Source organism: Mobula birostris, chromosome 12 (genome assembly GCF_030028105.1).
Source record: "Mobula birostris isolate sMobBir1 chromosome 12, sMobBir1.hap1, whole genome shotgun sequence".
Taxonomy (NCBI): Eukaryota; Metazoa; Chordata; class Chondrichthyes; order Myliobatiformes; family Myliobatidae; genus Mobula; species Mobula birostris.
In genome coordinates this window covers 55,721,943-55,742,892 of record NC_092381.1, presented here as the reverse complement: position 1 = coordinate 55,742,892, position 20,950 = coordinate 55,721,943, and the positions used below count along the sequence as shown (strand labels likewise).

General features: G+C 38.6%; 1 protein-coding gene across 2 annotated transcripts in view; it reads right to left on the bottom strand.

Annotated features, from left to right (window-relative positions):
• Nucleotides 1–38: 38 nt before the first annotated feature.
• The window catches only part of scp2a (sterol carrier protein 2a), a 95,311-nt gene continuing 74,399 nt past the window's right edge, over nucleotides 39–20,950 (bottom strand). Inside the window, exons 14-16 of one of the 2 annotated variants that reach the window (XM_072273821.1) lie at nucleotides 6,851–6,980; nucleotides 5,124–5,203; nucleotides 39–636 (exon numbers count right to left, since the gene is read on the bottom strand). In XM_072273821.1, the coding sequence (XP_072129922.1) occupies nucleotides 541–636; nucleotides 5,124–5,203; nucleotides 6,851–6,980 (306 nt within the window). In that variant the 3' untranslated portion in view covers nucleotides 39–540. The remainder of the gene's footprint in view (nucleotides 637–5,123; nucleotides 5,204–6,850; nucleotides 6,981–20,950) is intronic. The other variant, XM_072273822.1, reaches the window with a different exon arrangement.

Here is a 20,950-nt window from a genome sequence, read left to right as displayed (position 1 = left end):
CAATCCTACCACATCAAAAAGAAGAGCCAACCGTTCACAAGCAGATAAAGTATGATTTAGTTTTATTCTTTGACTTATCATGCTATAACAAGTACATTATAAATCCCATTTATTTTACTGATTAAGGACTTGCAGTGGTTCCTAAACCCAATATTATTGTAAGTATAATAAATTTTTGGATTAAAGTAGATTAAGTTCTGACAGCAGAATCTTAACAAGCAATGACTTAACTCGTTTAGTGCAGGTACATAGCTAGTATAAAGCACTTTACAAAATATATTCAAAATTACATATACATCATTTTCAGAAATGTACTGAATCAGTTAGAATATAACAATTGCTTTTTGTCGAAAGTCAAACCTGCTCAGCAAGATACCCAATGTTATTAACTTCAAGATTAATTAGTGGACGTTGCACATTATTCCAATGTTTCAGAGATAAAGATAGCAGCTCCAAACCACCTCACTGGTAATCTGCCACCAAGATACCACATGGCCAAAGGCTGGTGCACTTCGAAGAAAATCCATTTGTGATAAACCTTCACAGTTTAGCTTTGCCAGGTTGAAGTTGTAGATTCTGAAGCTTCATGGCTAGTCCCATGTTACCAGCAATTTTCAGTTTCCCCTGGAAGAAGGCCTAGACAGACAAATTATACTTTAGAAAAAAAATCATTATTGCTTAAATAAGAGCACTACAGTTAAATACTTCTCCATACTTCACAATGAGTGCATATAATCCATGCATTCCCAAATTCAAGAGAATAGAATAGATATCAAATAATGATCAATAACTGAAGTGCAACTATAGCGAGAGCATTTGCACTTTTCACCCGATTCCAACCACCGTTTCATTGAAAATATATATCATTTATGTCTTCCTTAAAACTTTACATTTTAAAAAGCTTAAAAAATCTCTATAATCATTTTAACACTTGTTAAAAATGACCTCATTCAAGAATTGACAAAATGGAAAATGAAAGAGCCAGCACTCCCGAGACATCATGTAAAGGCAAAATTACATTCAAATCTGGTAACAACAGAGGAAGAACTCAGCAGCTCAGGCAGAATCAGGAAGGTTAAAATAGATGAAGGGAAAACAGCAGAGAAGAGCAACAAGTGTGGAAAATACAGCTGCAACGTGCTACTATTCATAATTGAGTTCTCTGGCCTTGGGAATCTTCATAATCAGACTTTCCACTGTACTTTGACATGTATGCTGTCCATGGACACTGGTGATCACTAGCGAACACTGTACTCAAGCTGAGGTTTCACAGCACAGCAACGTTAGACTTGCAATCTCATATTCCAGCAATGAACTTGGAGAGGGTACCAAGTCTATAAATTTCTCCAAATCTCCCTCAGCATACCCACTAGACAGTTTGTTTTATTAACTAAGGATGTTGCTTATCCTACCTCACAATTTCAGGGACATACAATCAATTCTGATCTTGGGTACTCTCCTATGAGGAGTGTGTGCCTTTAATACATAATATATCACACACATTCCCTCTCAATGCAATCTCAGTTTAGTATCATGAGAGGTTTGGATTGACCAATACATATCGGTCAATTATGCAAATTATAAACCATACAGCTCTTATTACAAATCATTCAGACACTTTCCTCAGCCAAACATCACGCCCTAGCATCACCTGCTTCTCTGTTTTAGGTAAATCTTTATCAATCTGCACCGCTTAACTGGAATACCAACTTTTAACATTTTTATGGTAGTCTTTTACACACCACCACTGTCAAAAGCTTTCTGAAAGTTTATATTAGAAAGATTTCAACATTTATTTGTGTAATTTCCTTAAAACAAAATCAGTGTGATTGGTGAGATCACACCTACAAATACTTCTCCTTCAATAACCAGATCTACCTGCTCTAAAACAGAATCTCATTACCACCTTCTCTAAAATGAATGGTAAAATATTTAATGTAAGTACACTATTAACTTCTTGACTAATAAATACTTACACAAAATTATCTTTACATATGCTAATTATATTTCGGTTAATGAATTTCAACTCAATTTAAATGAATTTTATAATTGTTTATCAAATAATGGAAGAATTTATTGCAATTAGTTTTCACGGCAGTAACTATGTTTTTAATAAGCAAAGACAAATACATTGAATACCTTTCACTGTGTTAAGTCCTTTACATCAGTGATGTAAATTACATTACTTGTAATGTAGCCATAATTGTGACACAGGCTAACGTGGATCTAACCCGCACATAGCATGCACCACAAAGGGGGAATTCAGTTAGAAATTAGTACAGATGTTGTGGGAGGACAGATTGAGAAAATAATGTTGATTAGTTTTAAAAAAATTGTTTCCTTCAATTAGCACCATGGACTACTTTAGCAAATGAACCTTGCATAGTCTTCCATCTAATTGCAGACGTGCAGTATTCTCCATACAGCTTTGAGAGGGTCTTGAACTCACAACTGTGTGACTCTAGAGGTGGGTGTCTTATCACTCCTGTTCCCATGTCCTGCCAACTGTATACTTGGACTTATTTGTTGGCTCCTGTTACGTTTCTTATTGCTTAATGGATGGATGAAATACACTATATATCAGTCAAGCAAGGTACTGACAGTGCACTTCGGTAACCCAGTTACTATGGTGTTTACTTCTGAACATTTAAATAAGAAATCATGCCAGGGAAGTTGTAAAACTAAATTCCTAAAATTGTATAATTTATATAATGACTAACAAAAAAAGCCTAAAATTCTTATAATATGTGTTGATTCTTAATATATTCAAGATTAGACTGTAAGTATATCATGAAATGAAATCTATCATAACTTAAAAGTGCAAGGCAACGCTTTTTGTTTATTTAGTACTCATATTTGAATATATACAATGAAAACGTGATGAAATTCATCACACACAAAATCCCAACTAAATACCAAAATAACAATGATTCAGTATACAGGTGTCCCCCACTTTTTGAATGTTTGCTTTACGAAACCTCACTGTTATGAAAGGTCTACATTAGTACCCTGTTTTCGCTTTCAGAAGGTGTTTTCTCTGTTACGAAAAAAAATCAGCGCGCAATAAAAGGCAGTGCGCGCCACGAGCAGCCGCTCTCCCCGGATTCAGAACTGCATTCTCGCCGGCATTGCTTAAACACATGCCTGCGAGTAGTCGTTTGCAAGATGAGTTCTATGGTATCGGAAAAGCCTAAAAGAGCTCGTAAGGGTGTTACACTTAGCGTAAAACTAGACACAATTAAGCATTTCGATAGTGGTGAACGAAGTAAGGACAAAGTGAGTTTGGCTTGTGGAAGCTGACGAACATGATGTTTGAAGAGGTTTTGGCATCCCATGACCAAGATCTGATAGAGGAAGAGCTGATGCAATTGGAAGAAAAAAGGATAACAATCGAAACCAAATGCAGTAGCAAAATGAACGTGAAGCAACTGCATGAGATTTTCGCTGCACTGATAAAGTACGACTTTAATTTTGAAAGGGTACGTAGGTTTAGGGGATATTTGCAAGATGGTTTGAGTCCTTACAAGAACTGTGTGATAGAAAAATGCATGAGGCTCAGCAGTCAGGCAAGCCTTCCACATCAGCCACAGCAGACGACGAACCTCGACCTTCGACATCGAGGCGGGCAGAGATAGAAGATGATCTGCCTGCCCTAATGGAAACAGACGATGACGAGATGACACCCCAGTGTCCTACCCCAACTCCCAGGCCACGGACAGATACCGATTTGCAGAGAATGCAGCAGTAGCCAGGAGGCACACAGCACATCTTTAAGAAAAAAGCCGAAATAAACATGCTAATTAATTAGGTGCCGCCCGACACGTAATTGTCCGCCCAGATCAGAGACAACACAATTGGAAATCGGCACTGATCTGGGCCGACAATTATGTGCCGGGCGGCACCTAATTAATTAGCATGTTTGTTTCAGCTTTTTTCTTAAAGATGTGCTGTGTGCCTCCCGGCTACCACTGAACCCCTGCATGCTTCACAGATCGGTATCGGTTGGTGGCCCGGAGGGTGGGGGCCACTGCACCACCCCAACCTGCGACGACTCAGCCTAACACACCATCGTCAGTGTGCTCGGCGCTGTCCCGATTCCGGTAAGTGATACTACACTGTACATACATTATTTCAACTTTATATAGGCTGTGTATTTTTACGTGTTATTTGGTATGATTTGGCAGCTTCATAGCTTAAAGGTTACTGACGAGCGCTTGCACCGTGTTTTTGCCAACAGCGCTTGCGTGAGATTTTCGCTCCGGAGAACAGTGCAGTAATGATTGTGGAAAAGTATTTCTACTTTATATAGGCTGTGTATTTATCATATCATTCCTGCTTTTACTATATGTTACTGTTATTTTAGGTTTTATGTGTTATTTGGCATGATTTGGTAGGTTATTTTTGGGTCTGCGAACGCTCACAAAATTTTCCCATATAAATAAATGGTAATTGCTTCTTCGCTTTACGACATTTCCGCTTACCAACCATTTCATAGGAACGCTCTACCTTCGGATGGCGGGGGAAACCTGTACCTGAAACAATTTATAAGGCAGTAGATAAATGCAAGCCTTGCACTTTAAGTTCTGGTAGATTTCAATTGACAAACACAGTATGATCTGTATCTCAGTGTGGTGCTGAGGCAGACAGAGCTGAGGTCATTTCTTGGAAGGGAGATCCTGCTGAGTGGAATATGGATAAAAAGTAACTTAGATGAGATCTGGACACTGTAGGGTGCTTTTATGGTGGGAAAGAGGATTGGGGAATGGAAACCACAGGCCTTATTCCAACTTTCTCTCAGATCCAGGAGATGTTTACCAATATGAGAGAAAATATTCTACAGATTATAGTCTTTGCAAGTGAGCTGCACCAATTTTCAAGTGAATCGCAGCAAAAATGAGAATTAAATGCAAGTTATTTTTCCAGTAAGTATATCATGTTGATGCAATGTCTGCATTTGGTTTCCGTTATTCATTTTGCTCCCATTATTTACTTTGCTACAGCAGGTGTTAAAGGCAATATAGTGAAATGAAGGAAAGAGGCACTGAGCCAGACTCTGCCATTGGAAAAAAAGCAAGCATGACATTTAATAAATTCAACCCTCTGTTGAAGCAGAAACTACTCACAGTCTGAGGATTCATCTTGCCAGTCATCAAAGCTAACAAATCATTATCAGACATGGTTATGGTGCAGTCAGCTTTCTTCTCTATAGAAAGGGAAAAGTAGTTCATAGAACTTATATGCAACACCATCAAAATACATTTGGAATTCTTTCATTACATATTAAATTGCAGTCTTGTCCCAATATTGTGAAAACCACTGATGATATGATCTATACCTTGGCAGTCAATGTCAGCAATCCCACAATTAAATTTCTTCTGATGTAGATCAATATAAATTTTTCAAAAACTATTTTTTAATAGTGCAAAGGCTTTTTGCCCAAATCCCACATTAACTACACCTTGTCCTTTCAAGCAGTCTGCTAACTACTGGCAAACTTAAGTGGCTGATTTATACGGTGGGACCCTGAGTTTAGTTATCCAGGACTACTGCTAAAAGAAACCTCATTTTGTTGCTCTAAAGTTATAAATCTGCAAGATTTAATTGTGCTACTTTATGTATTTTAATTCCTTTTAATCTGTCAGGAAAATAAAAGGACTTTAATGTGTGAGTAGTGGTTCCAAAAGGAATACTGATTTTAGCCACCTGTAGGTAATTACACTGAGTCAGATATTTGGCCTTACCAGTCTGCCACATTGTTTAATAAGCTCTACTTAAACTCTACTTTTCCTCTCATGGATTCTCATAGCTGCCAAAAATCTTGCTCAATGTCTAAACCTCAGTAATCTGCTCATTACTTGGCTTCTAATAAGTGATCTGTTTGAATAAGATTCAAAATGTGCATCTGTGGAAAGAAATAACCTATTTTTGAAACACAGAAGAAATATCAAAATCTCAGTAAAATGCAACTCATGTATCTAACCAAATTGTAAGAAAAAAACAAATTAATTTTAAGAAACAATTGTTGACTTGCTCCAAATTCTTAAGTGTTAGCTCTCTCTGCTTCATGTATAAATAAATTTGAAGTTCCAAAAAAAAGGACAGTTCAATGTGGAAAAACTTTTAAATAAACTGAGTGGCATAAAATTCATTGTGTACAATCGACCAATTCAAATGAAATTCACCAAGTTTCAGCTGTATGCTTCATGAAGAAAAGTACTTTACCCTCGACCTCTACATTGAATCTTTCTTGAACCTGAATAATTGTTGAGTTCACTGTTCCAGTACACTTCCTCACTTCATTGCTTAGATCTTGTTTTGTCTTTTTAACTACTTTTCTATAGGACAGGTTTAAGAAATGTATGGTTGCCTGCTTTCTTCACCCAAATGGCCAGAAGGAAGTAGTGTATTGCCTCCCCCTCACTCTTCCTGCAACTTGTCACCCAGATTAAATTGGAAAAGCCAAGTACAAATAACACTACTGAGCAGTTACAAGAATCTTTCAGTTATTAAATGCCTGCACTGAAATCCCTAAAGCTTTCCTTTTACTTAACTTCTACTAATTCACAACTGCAGCCTGCTGCCAAATACAGAAATTCAAACAAAACCCTATGATATTGAGCTGGATTATTGTATCTTTTATGTAATCTGTATGGCAATGGGAGCTATAGAATGCTACTACGTAAACCACTTGCATGCCTCCTTCAATAAACCACAATCAGCCAAATATAATAGAAATAAAATATTCTCCCAGACCACAGTGTGTTATTAACATGTTGGTGCTTCCTTTTCATTATTATTCAAGGGCAAAAACACAATATCTGTGTGCATCAGAGAAGAAAATTTATGGTACCAGAATTGAAGTCCACAGATCCTTTTCCATTCTTGACATCCACCACCCAGAGCCCTTCTTTGCCATCTGGGCCATCTTTAACTTTAAAAGCAAATACTCCTCCAATTTTCTTCACGAACACCTCTCCTTCCTAGGGGAAAGTCAAATCAGATATAGGAAATTCATTCAACTCTGTTCAAATGAAGATTATTCATAGATAATATATTCCAAGTGATAATGTATCAAGTCAGTCTGAAATCTAACAGCTCTAATGACATGGGTTTGATGCTGATGTCCTGTTTGAATGAAATATGCATATTCTCCCTGTGACCCCCTGGGGTGCTCCTGTGTCTTTCCATCTCCCAAAGACGTGCAGATCAGTACATTAATTGCCATTGTAAATTGCCCTGAATATGCAGATGACTGGCAGAATCTGGAAGCTGGTGAGAATGAGGAAAGAATAAAGTGGGTTTAAAACAGGAGTAATGTACAGTACTGTGCAAAAGTCTTAGGCACATTTATATAGCTAGGGTGCCGAAGACTTAGGCACCTTTATATAGCTAGGGTGCCAAAGACTTTTTGCATCGTACTGTATATTTGTCAACACAGAGCAGAGAGTGAACTTGTAAATCTGGCGGGAGCAATAAGTGTTGGGAATGATGAGGGTGGAGTGCCACGGGAGGGGTGTGGGACAGGTGGCAGGGGAGGAGTTCCAGGGGCGGGGGTGTAGACAAACACAGCCCTGAAACACCAGGCAATGTCATTTGATTTCAAACAATTTGTTTATTGATCATTACAGAATGTCTCTCTGGTGCTTCCCGCTCCCTCCCCTCTCCCTTTCTCTTATCTCAACCACGATTTCCCTCTCCCTGCTCCCTTCCCCATCTCAGTCCACAGCAGACAGCCATATCAGAATCAGGTTTGTCATCACTCATATATGTTATGAAATTTGTTTTTTTCGTGGCAGTGCAGTGCAATACATAAAATTACTACAGTACTGTGCAAAAGTCTTAGGTACTGTAGCTAGCTACTTCAGGGTAAAGAGACCACAAGCTCTGCTTAATGGGGAAAGGCGTATAAGAAAATAACACCAAGACTGTAAACTTTTTTAATGTGAGCAGGAAACTATATGTACAAAAAGATCTTTAAAAAGTTTTCAAAAATGCAACAAGAGGGAGGATTTTTCAACTAAAGCAAAGCACATAAATTTAAAACAAATGTTTACTGCCCAGAGGTTTAGATGAAAGAAAACTGTAAATTGTTACAATATGGCAATAACCAAATTTCAAAGCACTATTTTAACGAGCTACCTATGCTGACATCCTCCAAGAGGTATTCAGGCAGCACACTGCTTAGTTTTATGCTGATCCACAATCAACTACTCTGCTCACACTAAAAAGATAAAAGGACCAGAACTGTAGACAGGTTGTTTAAACATCTGGTTTGAAGCAGTAATAAATGTGAATTTATAGTTGCACTCAGTAGTTATCATGGTGTATGGTTTCCCAGCACATATACCATGAAGTAATTTACTACAGCTCCAAGTTCATATGCGTGCAGATTCAAGTTCCAACATGTAACCTAGAAACAAGTAATTACAGAACCTCGTGATAAATACAAATAGTTACCAAATTCGCTATAAAATAATTCATGAACTTGGATAAATGCAAAATGTAGCAGGCATGCAATGGGTAAAACTTCAGAGTTTTCCAACATATGGGCAAAATAACCAAGAAACTAAACTAACAAGTAATGAAAATGGGGGACATAGCTGATTACTGAGGATTAAATTTCATTGATGATAATTAAAAACTACTGCAATGTATTTTCCACAATGATCTCACCATAATTCTTCAACAGTTAGCTATTCGAAGGGATCTAGATTTTTTGTGTACAATTACAATATTGATGCCTGAACAGAAGAAAAAGAATCTGGTGTAGGTAGCATAGACATGGTTATCCAAATAATATCCTACACTGATATAATTTCTGATTCATAAAATTCTATATCAGAAACTAGCAAGAATATTTTTGTAGAATGTAGACAAGGAATATAGCATCTGAAAGCATACACTGAATACACAGACAAGCCTGGCCAAGCCAACATAAAAATTACATAATTTAAAAAACACAATGATTAAGATATCACTATGGGATGGTAATGTATCATTTGAGCTTATCATGGAAACCTGACATAATAAAAGATATAAATGAACAAATGCACCAGAATTATACATTCAACATACAAAGTAAATACATAAATCAACTGATTCACCTGCCATTCTCTTTTTTTTTTGCAAATAATGGCATAAAATATCCAAAAGGCAAGCAAACAAAACATCAAAAAACCATCAGGATCTGCCCATTAATAGTTCCTTTTGCTGGCCCCGATCTTGTGTCTACTAATGGTTGGACTACCCAAGGCTGTCAAAGAGTTCTGAATTCCCTCCTTCTTGCCGTTGTAAAACCTCCTCTGACGATAAACTTGAGAACTACATCCAAAATTTTGTTCTTTGACTTGACATCCCATGATTTTAATTAACTCTTCATACAGCACTTTGATTGATGTCACAGATAAATTCTTTAAAAGTTACAAAGTCAATACTTAAATTGAGTTGTAGTTTTATAATATATGAGGGGTGATTGATAAGTTCATGGCCTAAGGTAGAAGGAGTCAATTTTAGAAAACCTAGCACATTTATTTTTCTACATAGTCCCCTCCTACATTTACACACTTAGACCAGCAGTTGTGGAGCATATGGATCCCTTCTTTGTAGAAGTCGGGGTCTTGGACCTCCAGAAAGTGGTCCACAGCTGAGTGATAAGTTCGTGGCCCAAGGTAGAAGGAGATGAGTTATTAACTTCAAGCTTGCTGCATAATCACTCAAAAGCCTGATTTATACTTCTGCATCAACTCAACGCCGTAACCTACGCACGTTGTGAGCATTTATACTTGTGTGTTGGTGTGTCTGTGTTGCTCTGCAATTCACGCACGTCACGCATGTGCACACACCTGCCCGTGCAAGGCTTCATGGTCATGGTAGTCTTTCTCGGGGCAAACAAGAAGCGAGCATCTTTTCTCATAAAAGCGAAATGTGTCCTCCATAATTTCGGAGGTCTGTAAAGCTTTATGGAAAGCATTGCAGCCAGAGTTCCTTCCCTGCCCTCCAGTCGCCCCATGGGAAGCTATTGCAGCATAGGAGAAAATGCGATGTTACCAAACGGACCAATCACAGTTGTTGCATTCTGCGTTGCCGCGACGCGCAGTTACATTTTGGGAGAGGTGCGCGTCAGGCTACGGCATAGGGATCCGCGTCGGCTCTGCATAGGGTTTGCGGCGACGCAGTACTTACAGCGTCGAGTTGACACAGAAGTATAAATCAGGCTAAAGAGTTGAACTGCACATGCATGTAACGACAGCTGTATAACTCATCTCCTTCTACCTTAGGCCACAAACTTATCAATTATCCCTGCTGTGGACCACTTTCTGGAGACTTCTACAGAGAAGGGATCCATATGCTCCTCGACCACTGGACTAAGTGTGTAAATGTAGGTAAATGTAGGAGGGGTCTATGTTGAAAAATAAATGTGCTAGGTTTTCTAAAATTGACTCCTTCTACCTTAGGCCACAAACTTATCAATCACCCCTGCTGTGGACCACTTTCTGGAGGTCCAAGATGCCGACTTCTTCAAAGGGATCCGTATGCTCCACAACCACTGGACTAAGTGTGTAAATGTAGGAGGGGACTATGTTGAAAAATAAATGTGCTAGGTTTTCTAAAATTGACTCCTTCTACCTTAGGCCACGAACTTATCAATTACCCCCACGTAGTACACTGTTTTGCACACTCCATTAACTTAATTGATCTATTAAGGTACTTTTGCTGGCTGATATAGCAACTGCTGCACTCAATTCATGAATGACATCTGGCGTGTGCACTCCCAAGCACGTTACCATTTTCTAACCAGTGACATACTTACAAGTAAACAATATCCCAGTTTCTCACACTAATAAACGTAACGAATACAGTACTTGTCCCCAAAAGAGTATTTATAGCCATGTGGGAAGCAAGGAAGGTATGATGCTGAAAGGAGCAGAAGGATGTATGATAGGGTTAAATAATAGACGGCCATTGTGCACTGTCTCAGACTATTTTGTTGAAATGGCTGTTTCTGTGCTGTAATTTCTCTATGTGATTCAATACAATCCTTGTTTCCCTATTTCTTTGCCAATCAAATTACAGATCACATTACAAATCACCACTCAATGAAAATTGGAAATATTCCAATTTATTTTGCACAGCACCTTTGCAATCTTAACTCTTTTTTTGGGGGGCTAGTTTCAATCTAATTCTCAAAAATGAAAGGACAATGTGGATTCACCAAGGAAGTAAAACCGATGTAGCTGACCAAAATAGAATTAAGTGAAGAAAGGTGCTGCATTATTATCAGGAAAAATAAAGGAGAGTCAGTAAACTTTTACAACAGTAACAGAAATTTAATTAACCTCTTCACATCGCCCTCCCCAACTGCCAATTATTTCTCTAGCACTGATTAATCCATTTGGACACCTTTTGCCAGTATTTTTCTAGCAAAACACTGACCAGCTGAGACTGATGACTGAATTTTAACTAGACAGCACCAAACTGGAGAGCCCACTTTCAGGCTTGCATAAGAAATATTGCTGGAAGCATTCAACAAGTCAGGCAGTCTTGTGGAAAATTGGTATTTCATGTCAAGAATCCTTAATCAGAATTGGAAAATTGAGAAGACCAATGAATATTAAGTTTTAGAGTAATGCCTCTTCCACTATAACAACTAATTCTTTTCACTACCCCCTCCACTCTCTCATTAATTTGACCTGTAAAGTTAATGGTTTCCTCCCCCCCCCCCTGCCCCAATGCTGCCTAACAAATTTAATATTTCTAGCAATTTCTCTTCCTCCGGTCTTCAGCATCTTCAGGTTTTGGGATCTAATGCATTTGGAGTGGTTGCCTTTTGTTAAATCAAAACTGAAACAATTGCTTATTTATCTGATAAATTTATTTTCATGCTAAGTCACTTTTCAAAATTATATGCTTGATTGATTTTTACAAAGCATATGCATAAAAGTACAAAGGCAGAGATGAATTTGAATTCTTTCAGAATTCAGTCAAGCTAGGATAATCCCTTTACAAGGCCATATTTATAATATTCATATTTAAAAATACTAAAATAAGTATATGTAGATTATCTATGGACCAATCCCTGTTCTTTAGAACAGTAATACTCAACAGTACTGCGTCTGCTGTGGAGACCTTCAGATTTCTGGGTGTCACAATCTCCCAGGATCTGAAGTGGACACCCAACGCAGACACTCTTATCAAAAAGGCTCAGCAGAGGTTGTATTTCCTACGTCAACTCAGGAAGTACACCCTGCCTCAGGAGCTGCTGATTCAATTCTATTCAGGAATAATCCAGTCTGTTCTCTGTTCGTCCATCACTGTCTGATGTGGATCAGCTATCAAACAAGAATAGACTCCAAAGAACCGTCAGGGCTGCGGAAAGGATTATTGGTGTGAAGTTGCCCTGGATCCAGGACTTATATGCTTCTAGAGTCAGGAAGCGAGCAAGCAGCATCATTGTAGACCCATCACACCCTGGACATCACCTGTTCCAACTCCTTCCTTCTGGTAGGCGCTTTAGATCACTGTATACCAGGACAAATAGGTACAAGAACAGTTTCTTTCCATATGCCATCAGTCCTATGAACACTTGAATTTTAGTCTATTATAAACCAAGTCCACCTGTGCATACACAGGTATACCTCATTGTATATAGTCCACGATTATTTGCACTATTGTTTTGTTTGCTTTTTGATTCTGTACAGCGAGAGCTCAGGGAAACCGGCATAAAATTCCCTGTATGTGTCCACATACTCGGCGACAATAAAGGATTCTGATTCTAAAAATAGTGTCCAAGTGGAAGGTGTCCATTCAAAAACTATAATAAAAGGAAATCTCAATATTTTCAATCATACACTTCTGCTCATTTAGCCAGCCGGTGGTGTAGTGGCATCCGCACCGGAATTCGAGGCAAATGGTCTCAGGTCTGAATCTGGCCGGGTCCTTGCACGCTTTCCATCTGTGCTGGGTTAAGCATCGAGCTAGCAGCTCGACCTCGTAAAAAACAAAAAAAAATGCTATAGAAATGGCAATGTTGCCACTCGATAGGTCACAAGGCACAGAAAGGAACAACAACTTATGCTCATACAATCACTATATTTGGTCTCCTGTGTATCTTCAGAATCAGAATTGTTATCACCGGCATGTGTCGTGAAATTTGTTAACTTAGCAGCAGCAGTTCAATGCAATACATAATATAGAAGGAAAAAAAGAAAAAAAAACACAAAATAAAATAATAAATTACAGTATAGCCGGTTGGTGGCGCAGTGGTATCTGCGCCAGACTTCGGAGCGAAGGCTCCCGAGTTCGAATCCAGCTGGCTCCCTTGCATGCTTTCCATCCGTGCTGGGTTGAGCATCGAGCTAGCAAATCGGCTTCATAAAAATAAGAAAGCCTGCTAAAAAAAAAAACGCTGTCATGACGGCGTCCCAATGACTCCACTCTGAGCTAAGGGCTTTCTTCTTCTTCTAAATTACAGTATACGTATATTGAATACATTAAAAGTCATGCAAAAACCAGAAATAATATATATTAAAAAAGTGAGGTAGTTTCCAAGGGTTCAATGTCCATTTAGGCATCCGATGGCAGAAGGGAAGAAGCTGTTCCTGAATCGTTGAGTGTGTGCCTTCATGCTTCTGTACCTCCTTCCTGACAGTAACAATGAGAAAAAGGCATGCCCTGGGTGCTGAAGGTGCTTAATAATGGACGTTGCTTTTAAAGCAATAGCCGTTTAATACAAGCTGACATTTTAAATGATGCATGTGAAGGTTAGCATTTCACAAAAATGTAAACGCACATGAAGTAACTCATTATGGCTTTATGCCACGGCAGGAGTTGAATTTTATCTTACTCTGCCTGGAGTTTCAGACCATATCACCTTCAGTCCAAAGTCAGCCTGTTACCCTCAGTTTTTCTCACTCCCCTGCGGAGCTGATTTTTTTTCTGTGACAGGGCCCCCAGATGCTCCCCGCCACATCACTCACACTTACATTCCTTTTATAAGAGCCTGAACAGCAGGCTTTTGGCAAGCCTTCTAATCAGGGATGACATGATTCTGTCCTCAATGCACTTTTCCACAGCAGCAAAGACATGGGCTGATGTTTATTCCCATCCCCACTACCCTTATTCAGGGGAACTAGCAGCAATTGTAGTTCAAGACTTGTACATCTGACACAAACTACTCATACTTGGCCTTTGCAAGAGGCCATCAGGGAAAAAAAAACACACAAGCCAGAAGTCGTGCCTGCTTGAAACCAATTTTATACTTCTTGAGAAAATTGATTCAGTCAGTGAATTTTTTAAAACTTCATTTCTTGGGATGCAGGTATTGCTAGTAAGATCAGGATTTGTTGCTCATTCCTAAGTGTCCTTGAACAGAACTGCAAGCTCTGATCTTGAACCATTGCAGTTCCTGTTGTTGAAAGTACTCTCATAACTCCATTAGGTAGGGAGTTCACAGATTTAAACCTAACAACCATAAAGACCCACGTTAGGTGTGTGATTTGTAGAATACTTCACTCGTGCGAAAGCAAATCTCTCAGACCAGGAGTATCCTGGGATTGATTCACTGTTTCTCCCAAGTTTAACATGGTTTGATAAGATGGTGATAGAGAAAACGCTACAGGATTTTATGCTCCTGCTGTCATTGGCTACAGCATAAGAGCAAGTAAAGACATCACCAGCTTAACAGTACACTATCACTGGCTAGACAACTCCCTAACACCAATGATAAAGCCTACATAAGAACGATAACCACTGGGTTCTTCGCTTTAGCACAGGCAAATAAAAACAAAAGATTAATCTGTGATGATCAAACATGTTGGACCATTGGGTGAGCCAGCATACCAGTGGTCAATTGAAGCTTGTTTTATCTACACCATAGATGTGTAATACTCTTTTGACCTTAGTATGCTGAAAGACTGGTTTTCAGCATACACTAGAAGCCCTCAAACAAAATAAAAAACTGGACTGTAACTGATTGTGCATCCTCTGGAGTTTGGAAATTCATGGTTTGAGAGTAGCTGTTCTGACCATGTCATAGAGTCATAAAGCACATCCTTCCTAGAGTGGAGCAACCAAAACTATACACAAGGACAATCTAACCATAGTTTGGTAAAGCTGCAACGTAACTTCCCAGCTTTTATATACTATGCCCCGACCCGTTGTATAATGCAAACATGGCTTATGTCTTCTTCACTACCTTATCCACTTATGTCGCTACTTTCAGGAAACACTATGGCCCCTCTGTTCACCAGCATCCCTTAACATGCAACCATTTACTGTACATGTCCTACCCTGATCTGTCTTCTCAAAATGCATCACTGCTACTTGTTCGGATTAAATTCATTTTATCCCTCACCCTCATTGCCGAAGTCCACACATTGTTTACCCCTTTGGTGCTTAAGGAGATCCAGTCTTTCCTTTTCCTCTGAATAGACTTAATAAAGACTTAAGACTCTCTTTAATCTTATCATGGCTCATTTGTGCCCTCCTTTCTTGATTTCTTTCCTATATGATATTTCTGTAGAGATTCACATGCTAATAGTTGCCTATACCTGTCATGTGTTTCCTTCCTTATCCTGAACAAGCTTTCATTATGCCTTAGCTGGCTGCAATTATAGGGTGAGATTAGACAGGCTGGCTTATTCTCACTGGAATACTGGAGACTGAACTGTAACCATAGAAAAGATTTACAAAATTATGAAGGGTATAAACAGAGAAGGGAGTCAGGATCTTTTTGGCTCAGGCAAGGCAGTCTAGAGCTAAACAGAAGTCCACCTGGACAACAGACATGCTCCCTTCTCATTACTAATATCAAGAAGGAAGTACAGGAGCCTAAAGGCACACAGCCCTGCCATCAGGTTTCGGAATGGTCCCTAAACCCATGGACACTACCTCACTATTTTTGCTCTCTTTTTTGCACTACTCATTTATTTTTTATCTATGTATTTCTTATTGTAACTTCTAGTATATTTTGTGTATTGCGCTGCAATTGCAGCTGCAAAACAACAATTTCTATGACATTTGTCAGAGATAATAAAGCTGATCCTGATGGTAGTTTTCAGGTGAGGGGGAAAATATAAACGATATCTGAGGGGTAGTATTTTCACATAAAAGATGACGAACATTTGAAATGAGCTGCCACAGGAGGTCATGGAAGCAGATACTATTACAAGATTTAAAAGGGTTTGGGACAAGTACTTGGATAAGAAATGAATAGAGGGATACACTTCTAATGCAGGCAGTTGAGATTAGCAATACATAGGCATCATGGATGAGGTGGGACAAAAGGGCCTGTTTCTGGACCGTGTGTTTCTCTGAAAATTAACCTTATTTCTCTTGCACCTTTCTCCAATTTGCTTACCTATTTGTATTTCTAATTCCTGCAGACTACTGAGAAGCCTTCAGTATAATCTCAGCAAAGTGACTGAGCCATTCTTATTCCAAAATTCCACCCATGTGGCATCATTTGTCAATCTGTCCAGGATATCTTCTCCAAATACTGCCCCGATACATTCACACCAGGTGAAAAAAAAAATCACTTCGATGTTTGACGTATTTTGAAAGCACATGATGAGGGTCACACAGATAGTTCAAAATATACAGTAGATTCCAGTTAACTGGGCTATCTATTAATCAGGATAGCTGTTTATCTGGGACAACTCTTAAATGATAAAAAGTAAATCGAGAAAATAGCTGGGATTCCCTTCATTTATTTGGGACACTATGCCACGTAACTGGGGCAGGAGACTTGCTGAACAGCTTCTAACTAGTCTCGGTCACGTGCACTGATTGTTTGCTAGAAATAAGCAGTAGGACAATTGGGAATCGTTTTGATCACTGCAGTTTCAAGCATTCAGTCTTGGAGATGCCAGAAACGGCCGCGAGTGAAAATGAAACAATTTCACTCATTCAACAAGTTAGGTATTACGAAGAATTTGAAGATATCTTGAATGTTACAATGAAAATGAAGATTTGGAGGATGCAATCATCGCTAGCACTGTATGAAGGCTGTCCATTATGTGCAGTGGGTGTCTATGTTGATTTTGTTCATTTACAGTCAATCATGAGAACACGGCAGATGAATTCCTCCATCAAGAACCATTAGGAACCAATACACAGTTTTATAGTACTGTAGTAGTATTGGCAGTGATCTAATTTGTTCTGTTTTTCATTTAAGTACATAATTTGATACTCAGTTAAACGGTAGTTTGTCTTTTTATACCTTTTTTACTATTTCCATGAAACTTCAGTTAATTGGTGCAGCCAATTAATTGGGCCAAAATGTACGGGTTCCGATGTGTCCCAGTTAACTGCAATCCACCGTATAGCAATGGAATTAAATACATAAAATAGCCATACTGGAGAAAACTAGGGAGATGAACATGACATAATCAAAAAGACACTATCTAAGGTAGACTTATTAGTCACAATACCTCCCATAAAATTTACTGCACACTAACACAAATATTGTATATTAATAATGCTGCTCTGATATTTCAAAGAAGCGAAATGGTAAATTCACACTTCAATAATATAAATGTACATCAGTTTATCCACAGAAGATATTGAACTAACGTTAGTGCAGAGCCATTCCACCATACTTAATGATGATTTAGCAAATCAATCTGAAAACTCCAGCAAAACTACTGTCACTGGGTAAGGGAAAAGCTGAGCTGTCTGTGGTGGACACACCCCAGCAGTAGTGGTGTGCATGTATGAATTCTTCTTGAAGAGGTAACCGAATCTTTGGATAAAGCCAGTAGATAATATCAAGAACATTATGGAAGAAGGAACGGCTTTTGTGAGATGACACAACCAGGATTCAATTGTGACCATGGATAGTATCTGCCTGGAATTTGCACATTCTACCTGTGACCATGTGCACTTCCTTTGGATGCTTTGCTTACCTCCTATATTACAGAAACACGTGGGTCGGTTGGTTTACTGGCCACTGTAAATTGACACCAATGTGCAGATGACTGAGTAGAATCTTGAGCAAATTGATAGTTATAAATAAAATGGGATTAATGTAGAATTAGTGAAATAGATCATGGCTGACGTAGACTAAATGGGCTGAAGGGTCCATTTCTGTGCCACATCTATCTAAGACTTCATTAATAAATGTGCTCAAAGGGTATTTAATCAAGTTGAAGCTCAAGAAATTGAAGGACAGTTATTGAGGTGATAGTTCTGACACCGTACGCAGGAGAAAATGGAGTCTGTGCTCACTGGCGGGCGCTCTAAACCAGCATGTGGCTCATGGAAACCCAAAGGTCTGCTTCAGTCCCAGAACAATTCATTTTATCAATTAATATCTTGGCTGGTGGGTTATAGAGGCATATAGCCAATTTTCTCAGTAATATGCAAATGACACTTATTAGGCATAAAATTACAAAAATGTTAATATATTAAGTAAATGGAAAAACTCCTAAACAAATAGATTTCAAAAGTGACAAAGATGATCATGTTCTGCCCACAGTGGAACGCTAGTAAATAGTTTCTAAATGGTGAAAAGCTAAAACTGGTTTGAATCCAACAAAACTGAGGAATCAATAGCCACAGGTTACTAAAATCCCACAGATTGATAAAGCGAGATGATTTCTAAAGTATGGCGTAGGAGGGTGGCATTGACTTGGCTACACTTGGAGGGTTGTGGGTTGCACCCTTTAGAATGGATATATTATTTCTGAAATGATTACTCACACAGGTTGTGTAAAGTGAAACTTGGACACCCAGGTTTTAATATAGGAGAAATTACACAAACTCGTGATGAATATCTTGGAAATATGTAAAATAGAAAAAATTACACAAACTGGTGCTAAATATACAGGAATTTTGTAAATCAGGAGAAATTACATTAACCAGTGATGAGTACCCTGAAATTTTGTAAACTAAGGAGTGATTAGATCCAAGTTTATAAATTACAGGGAGTAATAAAAAGCAATTTTTTTCCCACAGGTTGGAGAAACTATGGCTGGGATCACTGTTCAAAAAACAAAATCAGGATGGTCCTATTAGCAGTGAATCTAGGAAGACTTCAATACTGAAAGGATGATGGCAGTTTGTGATCCTTCTCCCCAGCCTGCAGTAAATGTAAGAATGCTACAGCATTGTCAACCAAAGGTAAACAGGCATTAAGGAAAAAAGCAGGTATACTGTAAACGCCACTTTTCAGTTGTGATTTCGCTGAGCAACAGAACAGACTCATGACATGGGATAAATATGGTAAAATATGTACCTTAACAAATACAATACGTTGATTAAAGACACATTAACCCAAGCACCCTCCCAATTGATGAGTAGTAAGATTTTAATTCACAGCAACAAAGCTTCACTCACATTCCTTAGGGAAAAGCAAGATAGGATATTATAATTGATAAGAATGCTGTATTTTTAATCATCAATTATTTGATTTTCTTAAATTATGCCTACTTTCTCTCTGCGTGTAAAAGATGGACATTTCTAACCCAAACTTTTAGTCATATGGTTGACGCATGCATACACAGACTGGTGTTAATTGCTGCTTTAAGGGCATATAGCTGTTTCACTTCGTTTTTGTCATGCTTTACACTGAGTCCAAAGCAGGGAAGCATTGCCATATCAGTGCAAGCAGGACCCTGAGAAGACATCCAGGTCTAAGGCTGTGCTGTATCAGTAAAATCCTGCCAACAGTTCAGATCAACAAGCAAATGCCTTGGACTTGATATCAAAGTCAAATATATTTACTTTCTTCCTATTAATAAAAATGTGCTTTCTGTCTTATTAATTAATAAAGCATTATTATGTTGTTGCTGATCATCTTAATGCTGAGAGTGGGAAAGGAAAAATTTGGTGATTCTTACGTCAATAAACTGACTGGATAATGGAACTTGAATCTTACTTGCATTTGTAAAAACAGACCTTAAACTGAATGCAAAACGTTTGCAGGATGTAGTTGATATTGGTATAGCCAGCATCTAATGCCTAATATCAATTAGTCATAGTCACAGAAAAGTACAGCACAGAAATAGGCTATTCAGCCCATCTAGTCCTTGTAAAATTGTTTCAACTACCTACTCCCATTGACCTGCAGCCTTCCATAGCCCTCCATCAATGTACCTATCCAAACTTCTCTTAAATTTTGAAATTGTGCTCACATGCACCACTTGCGCTGGCAGCTCGATCCACACTCTCACCACCCTCTGTGTGAAGAAGTTTCCCCTCATGTTCCCCTTAAAATTTTCACCTTTCACCCTTAATCCATGACCTTTAGTTGTAGTCCCACACAACCTCAGTGGAAAGTCTGCTTGCATTTACCCTATCTATACCCCTCATAATTTTGTATACCTCTATCAAATCTCCCCTCAATCTTCTACGTTCCAAAGAATAAAGCCCAACTAACTTGGGTCTTCCAGACCCAGCAACATCTTTGCAAATTTTCTCTGTACTCTTTCAACCTTATTTACCTCTTTCTTGTAGGTGGGTGACCAAAACTGAACACAATACTCCAAATTAGGCCCCATTAATGTCTTATACAACTTCAACATAACATCCTATCTCCTGTACTCAACACTTTGATTTATGAAGATCAATGCACCAAAAGCTTTCTTTGCGACCCTATCTATCTATGACGTCACTTTCAATGAATTATGGACCTGAATTTCCAGATCCCTTTGTTCTACCACACTCCTCAGTGCCCTACCGTTCACTGTGTAAAAACTACCCTGGTTGGTCCAATTGAAGTGCACACATCACACTTGTCTGCATTAAATTCCATATGCCATTTTTCAGCATATTTTTCCAGCTGGTCCTGATCCTTCTGCAAGCTATGATAGTCTTCCTCGCCGTCCACTACACCCCCAATCTTCCTGTCATCCACAAATTTGCTGATCCAATTAACCACATTATCATCAAAATCATTGATATAGCTGACAAAAAGCAACAGACCCAGCGTCAATCACTGCAGTACTCCACT